Source organism: Oryctolagus cuniculus, chromosome 15 (assembly GCF_051225735.1).
Source record: "Oryctolagus cuniculus isolate XC-2025 breed Fujian yellow rabbit chromosome 15, ASM5122573v1, whole genome shotgun sequence".
In the NCBI taxonomy this organism is placed as follows: Eukaryota; Metazoa; Chordata; class Mammalia; order Lagomorpha; family Leporidae; genus Oryctolagus; species Oryctolagus cuniculus.
In genome coordinates this window covers 40,987,731-41,001,444 of record NC_142881.1, presented here as the reverse complement: position 1 = coordinate 41,001,444, position 13,714 = coordinate 40,987,731, and the positions used below count along the sequence as shown (strand labels likewise).

The window sequence follows — 13,714 nt, the reverse complement described above, 5'->3', positions numbered from 1 at the left end:
TGGGGGCAGCTTTCCCAAGGTCACCCCATGGTTATCACGGTCCCCTGCTCTAGGCTCCCAGGCCTCTGCCCTAACCTGCATCTGCCAGCTCCAGTTCTCTGCAAGGACAGGAAAGAGGCAATGGTACACGAGTACAACGTTCTCATCAGTCTCCTCTCAGTTTTCAAAAGAGGACAGAGAAAGCACTCAACATTTAAGTTTCTTTTTCAGAAACAGGAAATCGACCTGTTGCAGTTTCATTTCTGTTCTCAGTTCCAATGTTGATTGGTAAGGATACGCCTACAGCTAAAACATTTTCTGCTGATACACCACTTTTGCAGTGCTCAGTTTATGTGGAATCCACAACGCACACGGGCCAGGTCTCAGAGGGCACAGTCCGGCTCAGGAAACCTGCAGACTTCTGCCTCCTTCTCAGCAACCATGAGGTAAGGAGTTCTCAGCCTCTCTGCGCTATGCCTATAGAGATTTTGAGCAGATGTTCGTCACCACTGTCTCAACAGGTGTGGACACGTTTGCTCATGACTCTATTTGAGTGGCTGTGTATGGACTGGAGTGTGTTGGAAAGTGGACATGTGCCTGTGCGTGTAGAAGACTGTGGAGATGCATATTCATAACCACACACAGAAAGGATTTTCCACCCATGTGTTTTTGTTTCTTTTCGTTAATCAAAGGAACCTTTTCAAATACTCTACCCGCAGAGTGGAGGGAAGAGAGACAGAGTTTTTCAGGAAGGGAGAAATGACTCCGATCTCCAGAGTCTCTTCTACCAGCTGCACTTGTGCAGTCTGGGCAGGGCTGGGCAGCTTGTTCATGCAGACAGCGTTTTCTGCAGGCTGCTCACCACGGAGGACGTGCAGGGCCGAGGGGCTGTGTCAGCTGCAGTCCCGAGGCCTCGCATTTGCTTTGTGGGTCATGTTGTGGGGATGTGGCATGAGAAGTTTATGGCTTTGCCCTGCAGTCTTCTGCTCTCGCTCTCTGTCCAGCCGGGCTCCTGTGTCAGTTGGACTGCATCTTAGATTAGCAGTTACTTCTTCCTGGGGGAACGCAGGCCATCCGCAGATCATTGTCGTCCTCCTGGCCGTGAGTCTTGGCTGGAGTCCCTGCTTGGGAACATGCACGCAAACATGTACATACGCTTGACCCTAAGAATGTCTATACGTTGCCAACTGAATCTTCATCACTAGAACTCATATTATTACTTTGATTTCTTGTTTCAATATCCCTTAGTATACTAATTAGCTATTACATTGGGAGTCATCACAAGGAGTGCTCACGAGGAGCAGATTGTCTGGCACCTTCATCTGTGATTTCTCTTCTCTCCATAATTCTAAAAAAAGACATTGTTAAACCAGTCAGTCTGTGGAATTTTGTTATTTTTCTAGGGCTCACAAATAAAACTCTATAATCAAGGGTTGATTTCTAGGCTCCCTGTTCTAGTCCCTGGTTTATACCTTCTGTCTTTATACCAAGAACATGATATTTTGATTCCTGCAGGAAAACAGGAAGTATGGGATATCAAATGTGTATTCCATCTTCAAGATACTTTTGGCTTTGGCATTTCACAGATAGAATTAGAATGAGTTTTCCAATTCTGAGAAAATAGTGTTGGGGTTTTGATGGGACATTAATGAAATCTGTAGACTGCTTTGGATAGTAAAGATAGCTTAACAATATTAAATTTTCCTACTGGATCAAGGGATGTCCTCCCAATTGTTTTTGTCTCTAATTCTTTCAGCATACAATTATCTTGCCTCTTTTTAAAGTTTATTCCTTAATATTTTATTCTTTTTCATAAGATTATAAGTGATTTTCTTGTATTTTTTCAGGTTGTTCATTGCTAGTGTGTACAGTGATTTTTGAATGTTGGTTTTATATTCTGAAGCTCGGTTAAATTTTTAAAATTAGTTCTAACAGTTTATGCATGGAATCATCAAAATATGCTACATGTAAGGTCTATATTCAATAGAAGTGGTGGAAGAGGCATCCTTCCCTGTGTTCCTGACCTTAGAAGATGATTTCAACCTTCTAGCATTGAATAGGATGCTAGCTGTGGGATTTTCCATATGTGGCCTTGATTGTGTTGAGGTAGCTTCCTTCTATTACCTGTGCGTTGAGTATTTGTATCATGGGAGAATGTTAAGTTTTGTCAAATGTCTTTTCTGCATTAAGAGAGTCATGGTTTTCTGATACATCCTGTTTTGTGATGTCTTACACTGATTGCTATTTGCATGCTCCACGACATTCTGCCTTCAAAGAATGTTCCTGAAATAGCAGTATTAGAGAGATGAAAGTCAAAGTAGTAGTTCCAAAAGACCAGGGGTGCTTGGGAGTATGGTGAAGCAATCACAGGTTGATTCTAAAGGGTTATCCTAAGGGGACTGTTGCAGTGATGGGATGCCTTTCTGTGTTACTTGAGGTGGTGACTCCACAGTTTATTCACATGAGAAAAACCACGGAACAACATACCTACACTGTTGTGCCAGTGTCAATTCCTGATCCTGCTATTGGATGTTAACTGCTTAAGATAGGATCATTGAGAGAAACAGAGTGGAAGAAACACAGGATCACTGCACTGCCTTAGTCATTTCATGAGAATCTATACTTATTTCAAGTAAGCAGTGAAAAAAAACTGGGTAAATAGAACTTCTTTTTCTTGGTCTATATTTGTTGCCATATATGGAGACTAAGATACTAAAATCAATAACAGTTCCTGGGATTTTGCAATTCTGATGGGTCTCAGTCCAAAATATATTAGCAAAATAGGCAAGTTTCATATAGCATGTGCCTACTCTAGACTTATTAATCCTCCTCAAGCCCAGTGTGAGAAGTGCTATTGTAGTCCACCTTTATAAAAAAGGACCCAGAATCAAACAATGGTTGTTTAACTGAAACGTACTGGAACCCCTAGACAGACAACTGTGTGACATTCACAGTCATGAGTGTCTTAAAAATACAGGCACTCGAAAGGAAGTCTAAGTGTGAGGCCTCAAAACTAGACTAAAATGGCTCAAGGTGCTACAGTTCTCTGTTTGCTGTTAGAGTCCTCACCTAACAAACTCTGCTGTTGTTTCACAGTGAGTGTGCTGAGGAGCATCCGCTGAAGGACAGGCTGCAGAAGCTGAGATGTCACTTCACATGGGGGCTGCTCATCGAAGACACTGGGTTGCCTGACCTAGAAGACAGAATCCTGGAAGAGATTCAATTTCTAGACACTGAAAACAAGGTAGGATACAACCTGCTGGCCTATGTGAAACACCTGCAAGGCAAGCATGAGGATGCCCTGGAGAACCTGAAAGAAGCAGAAGAGGTGGTTCAGGGAGACCAGGCTGACCACTCAGATGTGAGGAGTCTGGTGACCTGGGGCAACTACGCCTGGGTGTACTATCATATGGGCAGGCTGGCAGATGCACAGACATACCTGGACAAGGTGGAGAATACGTGCCAGAAGTCTGCAGACCCCACCCGTTATAGTACGCAGTGTCCTGAGATGGACTGTGAGGAAGGCTGGGCTTTGCTGAAGTGTGGAGGAAAGAACTATGAGCGGGCCAAGGCCTGCTTTGAGAAGGCTCTGGAAGCAGACCCTGAGAACCCCGAATTCAACACAGGGTATGCAATCACTGTCTATCGCCTGGATTACCCTGCCAAAAGACCATGCGATGTCAGTGATGCGTTTTCTCTGCAGCCCCTAAGGAAGGCCATCAGGCTCAATCCACAAGATGCATACCTTAAAGCTCTGCTTGCTCTGAAGCTGCAGGATGTAGGACAAGATGCCGAAGGAAGAGAGTGCTTGGAGGAAGCTCTGGCTCACACGTCCTCCCAGACCTATGTCTTTCGATACGCAGCCAAGTTTTTCCGCAGACAAGGCCGTGTGGATGAAGCTCTGAAGTACTTAAAAATGGCCTTGAAGGCAACACCCAGCTCTGCCTTTCTTCACCAGCAGATAGGCCTCTGCTACAAGAAAAAAACAAACCAAATAATGAATGCTACCCACATGCAGCCTACAAGGCAGGATAGGGAGAATGTGGACAGATTGATTCAATTAGCCATATTTCACTTTGAATATGCTGTCAAACAAAAGCCCACGTTTGAAGTGGCTTATGTGGACCTGGCCCGCATGTACGTAACTGCAGGCGATCATGAAAAAGCTGAAGACACTTTCCAAAAAGTGCTGTGCATGACACCACTCCAGGAACACATACAGCAAAATATACATTTCTCCTATGGTCAATTTCAACAATTTCAAAAAAAATCTGAAGTTGATGCCATTACCCATTATTTACAGGCAGTTACAATAAGAAAGGACTCATATGCCAGGGATAAAAGTATCAAATCCTTGGAGCAACTGGTTTCAAGGAAACTAAAGAGAAACCCATTGGACCAGGAGGCCTTGAGCCTCCGGGAGGTGCTCCACAGGTTGGTAGGAGGAAGGGATGAAGCCCTAGAGTGCTCTGAGCAGGACCTCAGACTAGCTGCTGACAGTGGGAACTGGGTGGGGAGTAGCCTCTAGGTGCTCAAGTATCAACCGTGTTCATATTGCATTTGATTTAGGTTAACAGGTAGTAAATGTCTCTCCTACTTGCTGGCTTTAGAAACATATTACATGATTCATGATAATGATGCAATTTTTAAAACGGATAAAATTAACTGCAATAAGCAAATAGGATAAATAGCTGCAAGCATGGCCTACTGCCTTGATTGTCAGGATACCCACATCCAACCTTGAAGTTCCCTGGGGTTTGACTCTCATTCCAGCTTCTGCTCCAGCTCCCTGCAATGTGGTCTCTGGGAGGCAGCAGTGGTGGTTCAAGAAGTTGGGTTCCTGTCATCCATTTGGGAGACCTGGATTGTGCCTCCAGAACCCAGCTTGGGCCCTCAGCATTGTATGGGCAACTGAGGAGTGAAACAGCAGGGGGAGCACCTGCCTCTGTTCCTTCATCCCCCTTGACCTCTGCCTCTGGAAGAAAGAAGAAACTTGTGAAACAGCCCGTGTGTGTGTGTGTGTGTGTGTCTGTGTGTGTGTGGGTATAATGAGAAAACATCTGTGTCTATGACATAAGGTAGAAAAACAGTTTGTCAACTAGCCTTATCACAAATAAACTGTGGTTGTATTCACACGGAAACATTTTATTCGTTTATTTTACTAACAAACAGCTTGCAGAGATAGATACCTAAACTACCATGATGAGCAATGTCTCCCGAACATTGCATAGAAACAAGCTACTGAGAGAGGCAGACAAAAGTGGGTACAAAGTCAGTTAAAGGTCAGCTTCCACAGTGAGGATATTTGCATTTTCATTCACTGTTGGCTTGTTCCATGGAGACTGAGAGGTTCATTGCCCATTGTGTACATGGGGTACACGGCACAGAGTTATAAAGACCCTGGAACCTGCAATCCAAGGAAAGGTGTCCAGGGAAGAAGTCCCAGACAGCTTATCACAGGATTTCAGATGTGCAGAAGACAGCAGACACCACCCTGTGCCGAGGTCCAGCCCAGCCGTCCATGCAGAGGCCTGTCCTTGGGATGCAGAGACTGCATGTGCATCTGGCCTTGGGCAGCTTGGCCTGGGATGCAGTCTAGTTAGTACTGTGTTTAGAACTTCCCTGGAGGATTCTAAAGTGCAGGGAGGACTGGGATCCGCTAATCCATACAAAATCTCTTGTTTTATCATCTGAATAAACTTGAGATTGCCTGTCACAACCGAGAACCCCAACATGCCAGAAACCGGAAAGCAGACAGCAAACGTGGTCTGGCAAAAATTGCACCCCAGGGATACTAGATGGCAGGCCCCGCCCCACCCACCAGGATCACACAGCAAAGCATGGTCTTGCAGTCACTGCACCAGAGGCAGGGAGGGCGTGGCAACACCAAGCCCCACCTGACAGGAACCAGACAAAGAAATGAAGTCTTGCAGAGACTGCAGCCCAGCCAAGCAGAGGTAGACTAGAGATGGGTAGCCGACCATTGGATCCAGCATGGCGTCCCCAGTCACTGTTACCTGACCTTCAGCCTTGTTGTATCCATTGCAATATATTAGCACAGTGCACATATCACTCCTTCTCTTGTTGTGATAACTTCCAATTGTCATGACACCTGCAGAAGTAACCATCTACAGATTGAAGAGAGCTGGACTCCTGGTCTCCGGGAATCACAGTCCCTTTTGGGGAAATACAGGGAATATGTAGCCCACATATTAACATATATTTATCAATGCACAGGAAAGAGGAATTGAAATAACCCATAGGGCCATGGCAGGAGTCACCTGATCTGATCACATTAACAAAAGTCTCTTGCTTTCACAGTGCTGGTTTGGGACATTTTCTGCCATCCGCTGAAGCCAAGAGTCCACACTGAGGCTAAGATGTCCCCACGAGACACTATGGTGTCCTGTATCATCCTCGGCTCAGCAGGGAACCGAGCTCACAGAGGTGAGAGGCTCAGCCACTCAAAGAGTTGTTTCTAGACTCCTAGGATGGGACCCAGAGTCCAAGGCTGATTCTCTTCCTTAGATTCCATTTCTCTAAATCCAATTTCTTCCCCATCCGTGAACCCTAATGTGTGTGTCGCATGTCGCATGCAAACACACACACACACACAGCTGCCTCCACTTTGCTTAATGGCACTCTTTCCTGTGTCACTCTGGGTCCATTTATTTCCAGCAAATACTAGGCAGGATTCTGAATGATGAATCCGCCTGAGCGACACACCTAGAACTAGGAGTGCTGTGTAATTCAGAGCAATGACTGGATAAATGTATTGTTCCCTTCTCTACGTGATACCTGATGCACTGGGAAATGGAAACCCAACTGATCATCGAGAAGCATCCAAAGGCATTGTGCTCTCAGGAAACAGAGCTTTTCTATTTCTTTTTGTTTCTTGCCTGCTAAACGTTTTATTCAGTGAAACATTAAGCCTTTTTCCTGTAACATAAATTTAAAATATTTTATCTCAAAAAATGAGAAAAAGAAAGGGTAGGGAGGCTGAGAATGAGAGAAGGGCAGGAGTGGAGGGAGTGAGGAAGGGAGTTATTATATTCTTAGTCTTGTATTTATGAACTACATTGAATCTGTTGAAAACTAATTAAACACTCTAAAAGAATGAAGTATATTTCACGGAAAAAAAAGAACCAACCTCTACCCAGGATCCCATTCTCAGCACAGCCTCTTTTCAACCTCTTATGGCCACAGGAGGTGACAGGTGCCTGGTAGAGGTAGACCCAGCTAGGGTACTGGGGCCCCAAGGACTGAGCACAGCTATGGTAGTCATGCAGATAGAGTTACATCAACCTACACAGCTACACGAAGCTCTACTCAATGAGAATGAGAAATGCATTTTCTTAAGGCCAAAATTGTTCTGATTGAAGACTCAACATTGCTGACACAGACATGCACTCTGTTCCTATGACTAATAAGGAGTAAAATCACTGTTAGCAGGGTATGCATAGTTATAGTAGACTCAATAATATGTCATCTCTCAGAATGGCAGCAAATGAGAGTTAAGACTTCCATTTAGGAGCCAGCACTGTGGTGTAGCTTGGGAAGCCACTGCCAGCAGTGCCGGCATCCCATTTTGGCACCTGTATGAATCCTGGCTGCTCCAGTTCCAATCCAGCTCTCTGCTATGGCCTGGGAAAACAGTAGAAGGTGGCCCAAAACCTGGGGTCCCTCACCCGCATGAGAGAACTGGAAGAAACGCCTTGTTCCTGGCTTCAGTTCAGCGCAGCTCCAGACATTGCTGACATCTTGGGTGTCAATTAGCGCATGGAAGATCCCTCTTCTCTGCCTCTGTCTCTCAGTAACTCTATCTTCAAAACACACAAAAAATTATTAAAAACAAAAAGACTTCATGAGAATTTTGTGAACTCTTGTGCTGTGAAATGAGAACTGCTTGCTTCCAGTAAGCAAACAGGTACACAGATTGGGGGCAGCTTTCCCAAGGTCACCCCATGGTTATCATGGTCCCCTGCTCTAGGCTCCCAGGCCTCTGCCCTAACCTGCATCTGCCAGCTCCAGTTCTCTGCAAGGACAGGAAAGAGGCAATGGTACACGAGTACAACGTTCTCATCAGTCTCCTCTCAGTTTTCAAAAGAGGACAGAGAAAGCACTCAACATTTAAGTTTCTTTTTCAGAAACAGGAAATCGACCTGTTGCAGTTTCATTTCTGTTCTCAGTTCCAATGTTGATTGGTAAGGATACGCCTACAGTTTACAACACCTGCTGCTTATATGTACCTGTTGCAGTGCTCAGTTTATGTGGAATCCACAACGCACACGGGCCAGGTCTCAGAGGGCACAGTCCGGCTCAGGAAACCTGCAGACTTCTGCCTCCTTCTCAGCAACCATGAGGTAAGGAGTTCTCAGCCTCTCTGCGCTATGCCTATAGAGATTTTGAGCAGATGTTCGTCACCATGTCTCAACAGGTGTGGACACGTTTGCTCATGACTCTATTTGAGTGGCTGTGTATGGACTGGAGTGTGTTGGAAAGTGGACATGTGCCTGTGCGTGTAGAAGACTGTGGAGATGCATATTCATAACCACACACAGAAAGGATTTTCCACCCATGTGTTTTTGTTTCTTTTCGTTAATCAAAGGAACCTTTTCAAATACTCTACCCGCAGAGTGGAGGGAAGAGAGACAGAGTTTTTCAGGAAGGGAGAAATGACTCCGATCTCCAGAGTCTCTTCTACCAGCTGCACTTGTGCAGTCTGGGCAGGGCTGGGCAGCTTGTTCATGCAGACAGCGTTTTCTGCAGGCTGCTCACCACGGAGGACGTGCAGGGCCGAGGGGCTGTGTCAGCTGCAGTCCCGAGGCCTCGCATTTGCTTTGTGGGTCATGTTGTGGGGATGTGGCATGAGAAGCTCATGTCCTTGCCCTGCAGTCTTCTGCTGTCACTCTTTGCCCAGCCGGGCTCCTGTGTCAGTCGGACTGCATCTTAGATTAGCAGTTACTTCTTCCTGGGGGAACGCAGGCCATCCGCAGATCATTGTCGTCCTCCTGGCCGTGAGTCTTGGCTGGAGTCCCTGCTTGGGAACATGCATGCAAACATGTACATACGCTTGACCCTAAGAATGTCTATACGTTGCCAACTGAATCTTCATCACTAGAACTCATATTATTACTTTGATTTCTTGTTTCAATATTTCTTAGTAAACTAATTAGCTTGTTTGAATGATCTTTACGTTTATTTCAACCTATACTGGATAATAAAACTATACAAAAAGTAACTCTGGTGTCTACAGAATTAAAGATTTTTAGTGACTTACATGATTCCCATTACTTCAATGGGAAAATCTTGGAACAAATGTTCCAGAAAATGCACAATTACTGAATTATCTTCAACCCTTATCCGTAAATAGGGTTGTCAGTGATAATTCTAGCAATTAAATACAAAATAATGTTATAAAAATAACGATCAGCGACTGAATGCTTGTAACTTGCCAGTCTGACTTCTTCAAGTATTATTCACATTAATACAATTAATCCTCAGGGTAAACATGTGAGTAGCTTCTTAAACTATCTTAATTTTGCAATGAGAAACCTTCAACTTTGACATGGTAAAATCACACAGGGAAGAATTGTATAGCTGACATATGAAGAAAATCTAAATTCAATAACAGTTTATTAGATACGTAAAACAATGTTTATTGGGATCGGTGCTCTGGTATAGTAGGTTAAGCCTCCACCTGCAGCACCAGCGTTCCTCATGGGCCCCAGTTTAATACCTGGCAGCCCCACTTCTGATCCAGCTATCTGCTAATGTCATGGGAAAGCAGTGGAAGATGGCCTAAGTGCTTAGGACCTTGCACCCATGTGAGAGAACCAGAATAAGCTACTGGCTATGCATTGGCCTAGCTCTGTCCATTGTGGCCATTTTGGGAGTGAAATAGCAGACAGATAATATTCTCTACACTTCTCTGCATCTCTGTCTTTAACTCTGACTCTGAAATAAATAAATAAATCTTTAAAAAAAAAACCCACACACACAATGATTGTCAAGATATTCTCCTCAGGACCAGGAGATCATTTCAGTTGGGAGAGATTTCAAGATGGCCGATTAGGGAACAATGTGCTGGGCTAAGCTAGGGATAAACAGTAAAACACACACACACACAAACACACACACACAACCTGTGGAATTAAACAGAAAGCCACATGGGAAATCCAGAAAAGGAACACTGTGGACCTGTGCAGGAGGTGGGTGCAGAAGTGCAGCACAAACATGGGCACAACATGTGTCTGCAGCAGCCAAGAGCAGAGAGGGCAGCAGCTGGGAGACGAGGGTGACAGCAAACTGCAGCAACCAGTGGTGAAGCAACTGGAGGGAGAGCCTGGCGTGTGCCAGACTGGACCCCTTGGGACCAGATAGTACGAATGGTTAACTGCTAGCCCAGTGGAAGTAAAAGGGGGCACATTTATCTCACCTAATCTTCCCCACAATGGCAGCCACTGCCCAGCTGAGAATGGGCAGCCATCAATTTGGGCCTGGGCAGCAGCTGCAGAAGCCTTTGTGGGCACGCACAGCGACTGGCTGAGACAAGACACCATCTTCTCAGCAGTACTGATGGCGGTGACAGGGAGCAGGGTATATCTGGCCAGTGGTTCTTGTATATGTGTGTGATCCAGATATTCTAGCAGAGGGAAAAATCTGAAGTCCCTACTGCCTTTGAGCTTGGCTGGCAGGATTGACAGGTGGCTGGGCACTCACATAGGACTGTGAGGCATCCCTAGTCTCCACACATATCAGAGCTCAAGCTGCCAAAGTGGAACTTGCTCAGGGAATATCTACCTCTCTGTTGATTGGACAGGCTAGCAGGATAGAGCCGAGCCTCTGCTTACAGTGACTGTGGGAGCCTTTTGTGCTGAGACCGTGGGGACTAGGTGGCTATGTGAGAGGGTGCAGGATGTAGCTGGGCATGTGAGCAATCATTGGGTGTGAATCCACATGCTCAGGGCTCCTTCGTTGCCTGGGGCAGGTCTTGCAGCTGGAACTGTGGTCAAGGTGAGGACTCTGAAGATCATTTAATCCATTCATATGGCATCCTGGATGAGTGTTGAAGCAACTGGGGCTAACACCAGGCATTCCTCAGCTTGGAGGAGAGGAGATGAGGAAGTGATCACACCAACAGAGGGAACCATTCCCACTTCTTTGTGTTAACAAGAGGAGACCTACCAAGCCCAACTTGGGTTTTACCCTGGATACTTGCCCCACCCTAATGCACTGACCAGAGGTCCCTGGCCATACCCAGTACACACCTCTTGGTATTCACTCAAAGTGCAGACATTTCACTAAGGCACAGAGGCAAAGGTCAAAGATAATGGCTATCAGAGGAAAAGACCAACAAGTAACTAACTCCAAGTTAGTTAACAAGTAACTAAAAATAAACACAGAAATTCAAGACACGGGAATAAGGAAGACACCATGACCCAACTCCAAAGGAACACAACAACATTTCAATATTAGAATGTGAAGAGGAAGAGACTGATGAAATGCCAGAAAAGGAGTTCATAAAATTGATCATAGGATTACTAAAAGGAAATCAGAAGCAAATCCACGAACTAAAGAAAACCATGTGACATGAGTGAAAATTTCTCTCATGAAATTGAGAATATAAAGAGAAATCAAAATGAAATATTAGAAATAAAGAATGCAATAGATCAAATAAAGATGTGGTTGAAAGCCTTAACACACTTAATGGGGAAGAAGAAAGAATATTCGAGCTAGAAGACAAAACTGTGGAAATCAATCAATCAATCAGTCAGGCGAAGAAGAAGAAGAAGTGAGGAGGAGGAGGAGGAGGAAGAAGAGGAGGAGGAGGGAGAGGAGGAAGAAGAGGAAGAAGAGGAAAAGGGGGAAGAGGAAGAGGAGGAAGAGAAAAAGAAGAAGAGGAAGAGAAGGAAGAGGAAGAGCAAATTGGTAAACATAAAACAGTATTGCAGATATAAAAGGATAATTTCAAATGACCCACCATACTGGTCTTAGGAGTTCCTGAAGGTGTGGAAAGAGAGAATGGATTAGAAGGCCTAATTAGTGAAATAATTCTAGAAAACTTTCCCAATTTAGATAAAGAAAGGGACATCCAAATACAGAAAGCACATAGAACTCCTAATAGACATGACCAGAAAAGATATTCACCATAACACATTGTAGTCAAACTACTACAGTAAAGCACAATGAATAAATTCTACATTGTACATGAGAGAAATGCCAAATTACTTTGAGAGGATCTCCAATTAGACTCAGAGCTGACTTCTCATCAGAAACACTACAGGCTAGAAGGGAATGGCAAGACATAGTCCAAGTCTTAAGAGAAAAAAAAACTGTCCACCCAGAATACTTTACCCTGAAAAGATTTCATTTCTGAATGAAAATGAAATAAAGACCTTGGGCACCTACAGCTATTTGGGAAACCAGTAAGAAGCTGCTAGCTCCTGGCATTGGATTGGCACAGCTCTGACCATTATGGCCATTTGAGAAGTGAACCAGCAGAAGGGAGACATTGCAGATTTTACGTTATATAGTGTGCTGATTTTTAGCACAGTCATTATGTTGTGCAACCTGTTACTAATGCAAGAACCAGTAGAGAGAGAAAGCCTATACCCATTGTCACTCCCTACTCACCCTTCACCCCAGGCCCCAAAAACCATTTATCTGCTTTCTGTCTCCTGGATTGGCCTCATACAGACTTTTCATGTAAACAGACACACACACCATGTCGCTATACCAAGTTCTTAACATTCTATCTTGCCTCAGAATCCCTTTTCAAGGTAGCTGGACTTCCTCACACCACCAGCAGAGCTACCTCAGGCTTGACATTGTCTACAGCTCTCAGATTCCTCCCAATTCCTCAGTGTGCTTCATTCAAATCTGCTTCATGCAGTCACTTCCTGGGAACCACCTGGCCTATGGACAGCTGGACACAAAATTTCCTTGATTCAGCTGAAAGACCCCCCAACAGCCTGCAGGGTCTGGGAACTTAGGCCAAAGTGACAATATCTTAGTGAGATCATGACCACATAAAACTTACAACCATTTGCTCCAAAGCCAGCACTTAGAACACTATAGGAAACCCAACTGGGTAATGCTGTGATTCCTAATCCTAATAGGAATAGATTAGACAAGATCAAACAAGGGCCACAGTGATGTCTGCATTTAAACAAGTGTTTATACCATGAGAAGGACACTGGGTCATGGGTGAGATATAGGCATTAGGCCATGCACCAGGATAAAGAGGTATATATAAGGGAAGACCCATGTAACCATCCAGACCAAATGTATTTGAGCAGGGCTAGACGTCTGGCAGGGCTAGTCTTCATAGTCATGCTCAAGACAGAGACCTCAAGACCACATTAGCAGATAACACCGCCATTTTGTAATGACTTCTTTTTGGGGTGTTGTAGCATCTATAGGTACTTCATTCTTTTTCATAAATGTGTAATATTCCCCATTACAGACATTCTGCATTGTGCTTATCATTGGATCATTGATGTACATCTTTTGGCTGCTGAGAATTGTGCTGCAATGAACATCCGTGCACACATTTTTCATGAACACCTACTTTTACTTAATTGCAGCATGCCCTCACATGTGGAATATGCCCAGAAGTAGATTAAACAATACCTCTATAGATAACTATTAAGAGTCCAAATAGCTTATTTTCCACAGCAGCTGTACACCATTTGTCATTCCCACCAGCAATGTCAGCATTTCAATTGATTCA

The 13,714-nt window shown here is 44.6% G+C and overlaps 2 protein-coding genes across 4 annotated transcripts in view; both read left to right on the top strand.

The window, feature by feature from the left end:
* Window positions 1–321: 321 nt before the first annotated feature.
* On the top strand, window positions 322–5,120 carry LOC127484271 (antiviral innate immune response effector IFIT1). Its single transcript, XM_051824378.3, has 2 exons — window positions 322–425; window positions 3,076–5,120. Exons 1-2 carry the CDS (start codon window positions 331–333, stop codon window positions 4,505–4,507), a joined length of 1,527 nt encoding a protein of 508 aa, XP_051680338.3. The 5' UTR covers window positions 322–330; the 3' UTR covers window positions 4,508–5,120.
* The window catches only part of LOC100345918 (protein IFIT1 homolog B-like), a 27,112-nt gene continuing 16,473 nt past the window's right edge, over window positions 3,076–13,714 (top strand). For 2 of the 3 annotated variants that reach the window (XM_089314801.1, XM_070057638.2), the window contains exon 1: window positions 8,170–8,342. In XM_089314801.1, coding sequence (XP_089170927.1) covers window positions 8,248–8,342 — 95 coding nt within the window. In that variant the 5' untranslated portion in view covers window positions 8,170–8,247. Of the gene's footprint in view, window positions 3,224–6,300; window positions 6,427–8,169; window positions 8,343–13,714 lie in introns of those variants that run through there. The other variant, XM_089314800.1, reaches the window with a different exon arrangement.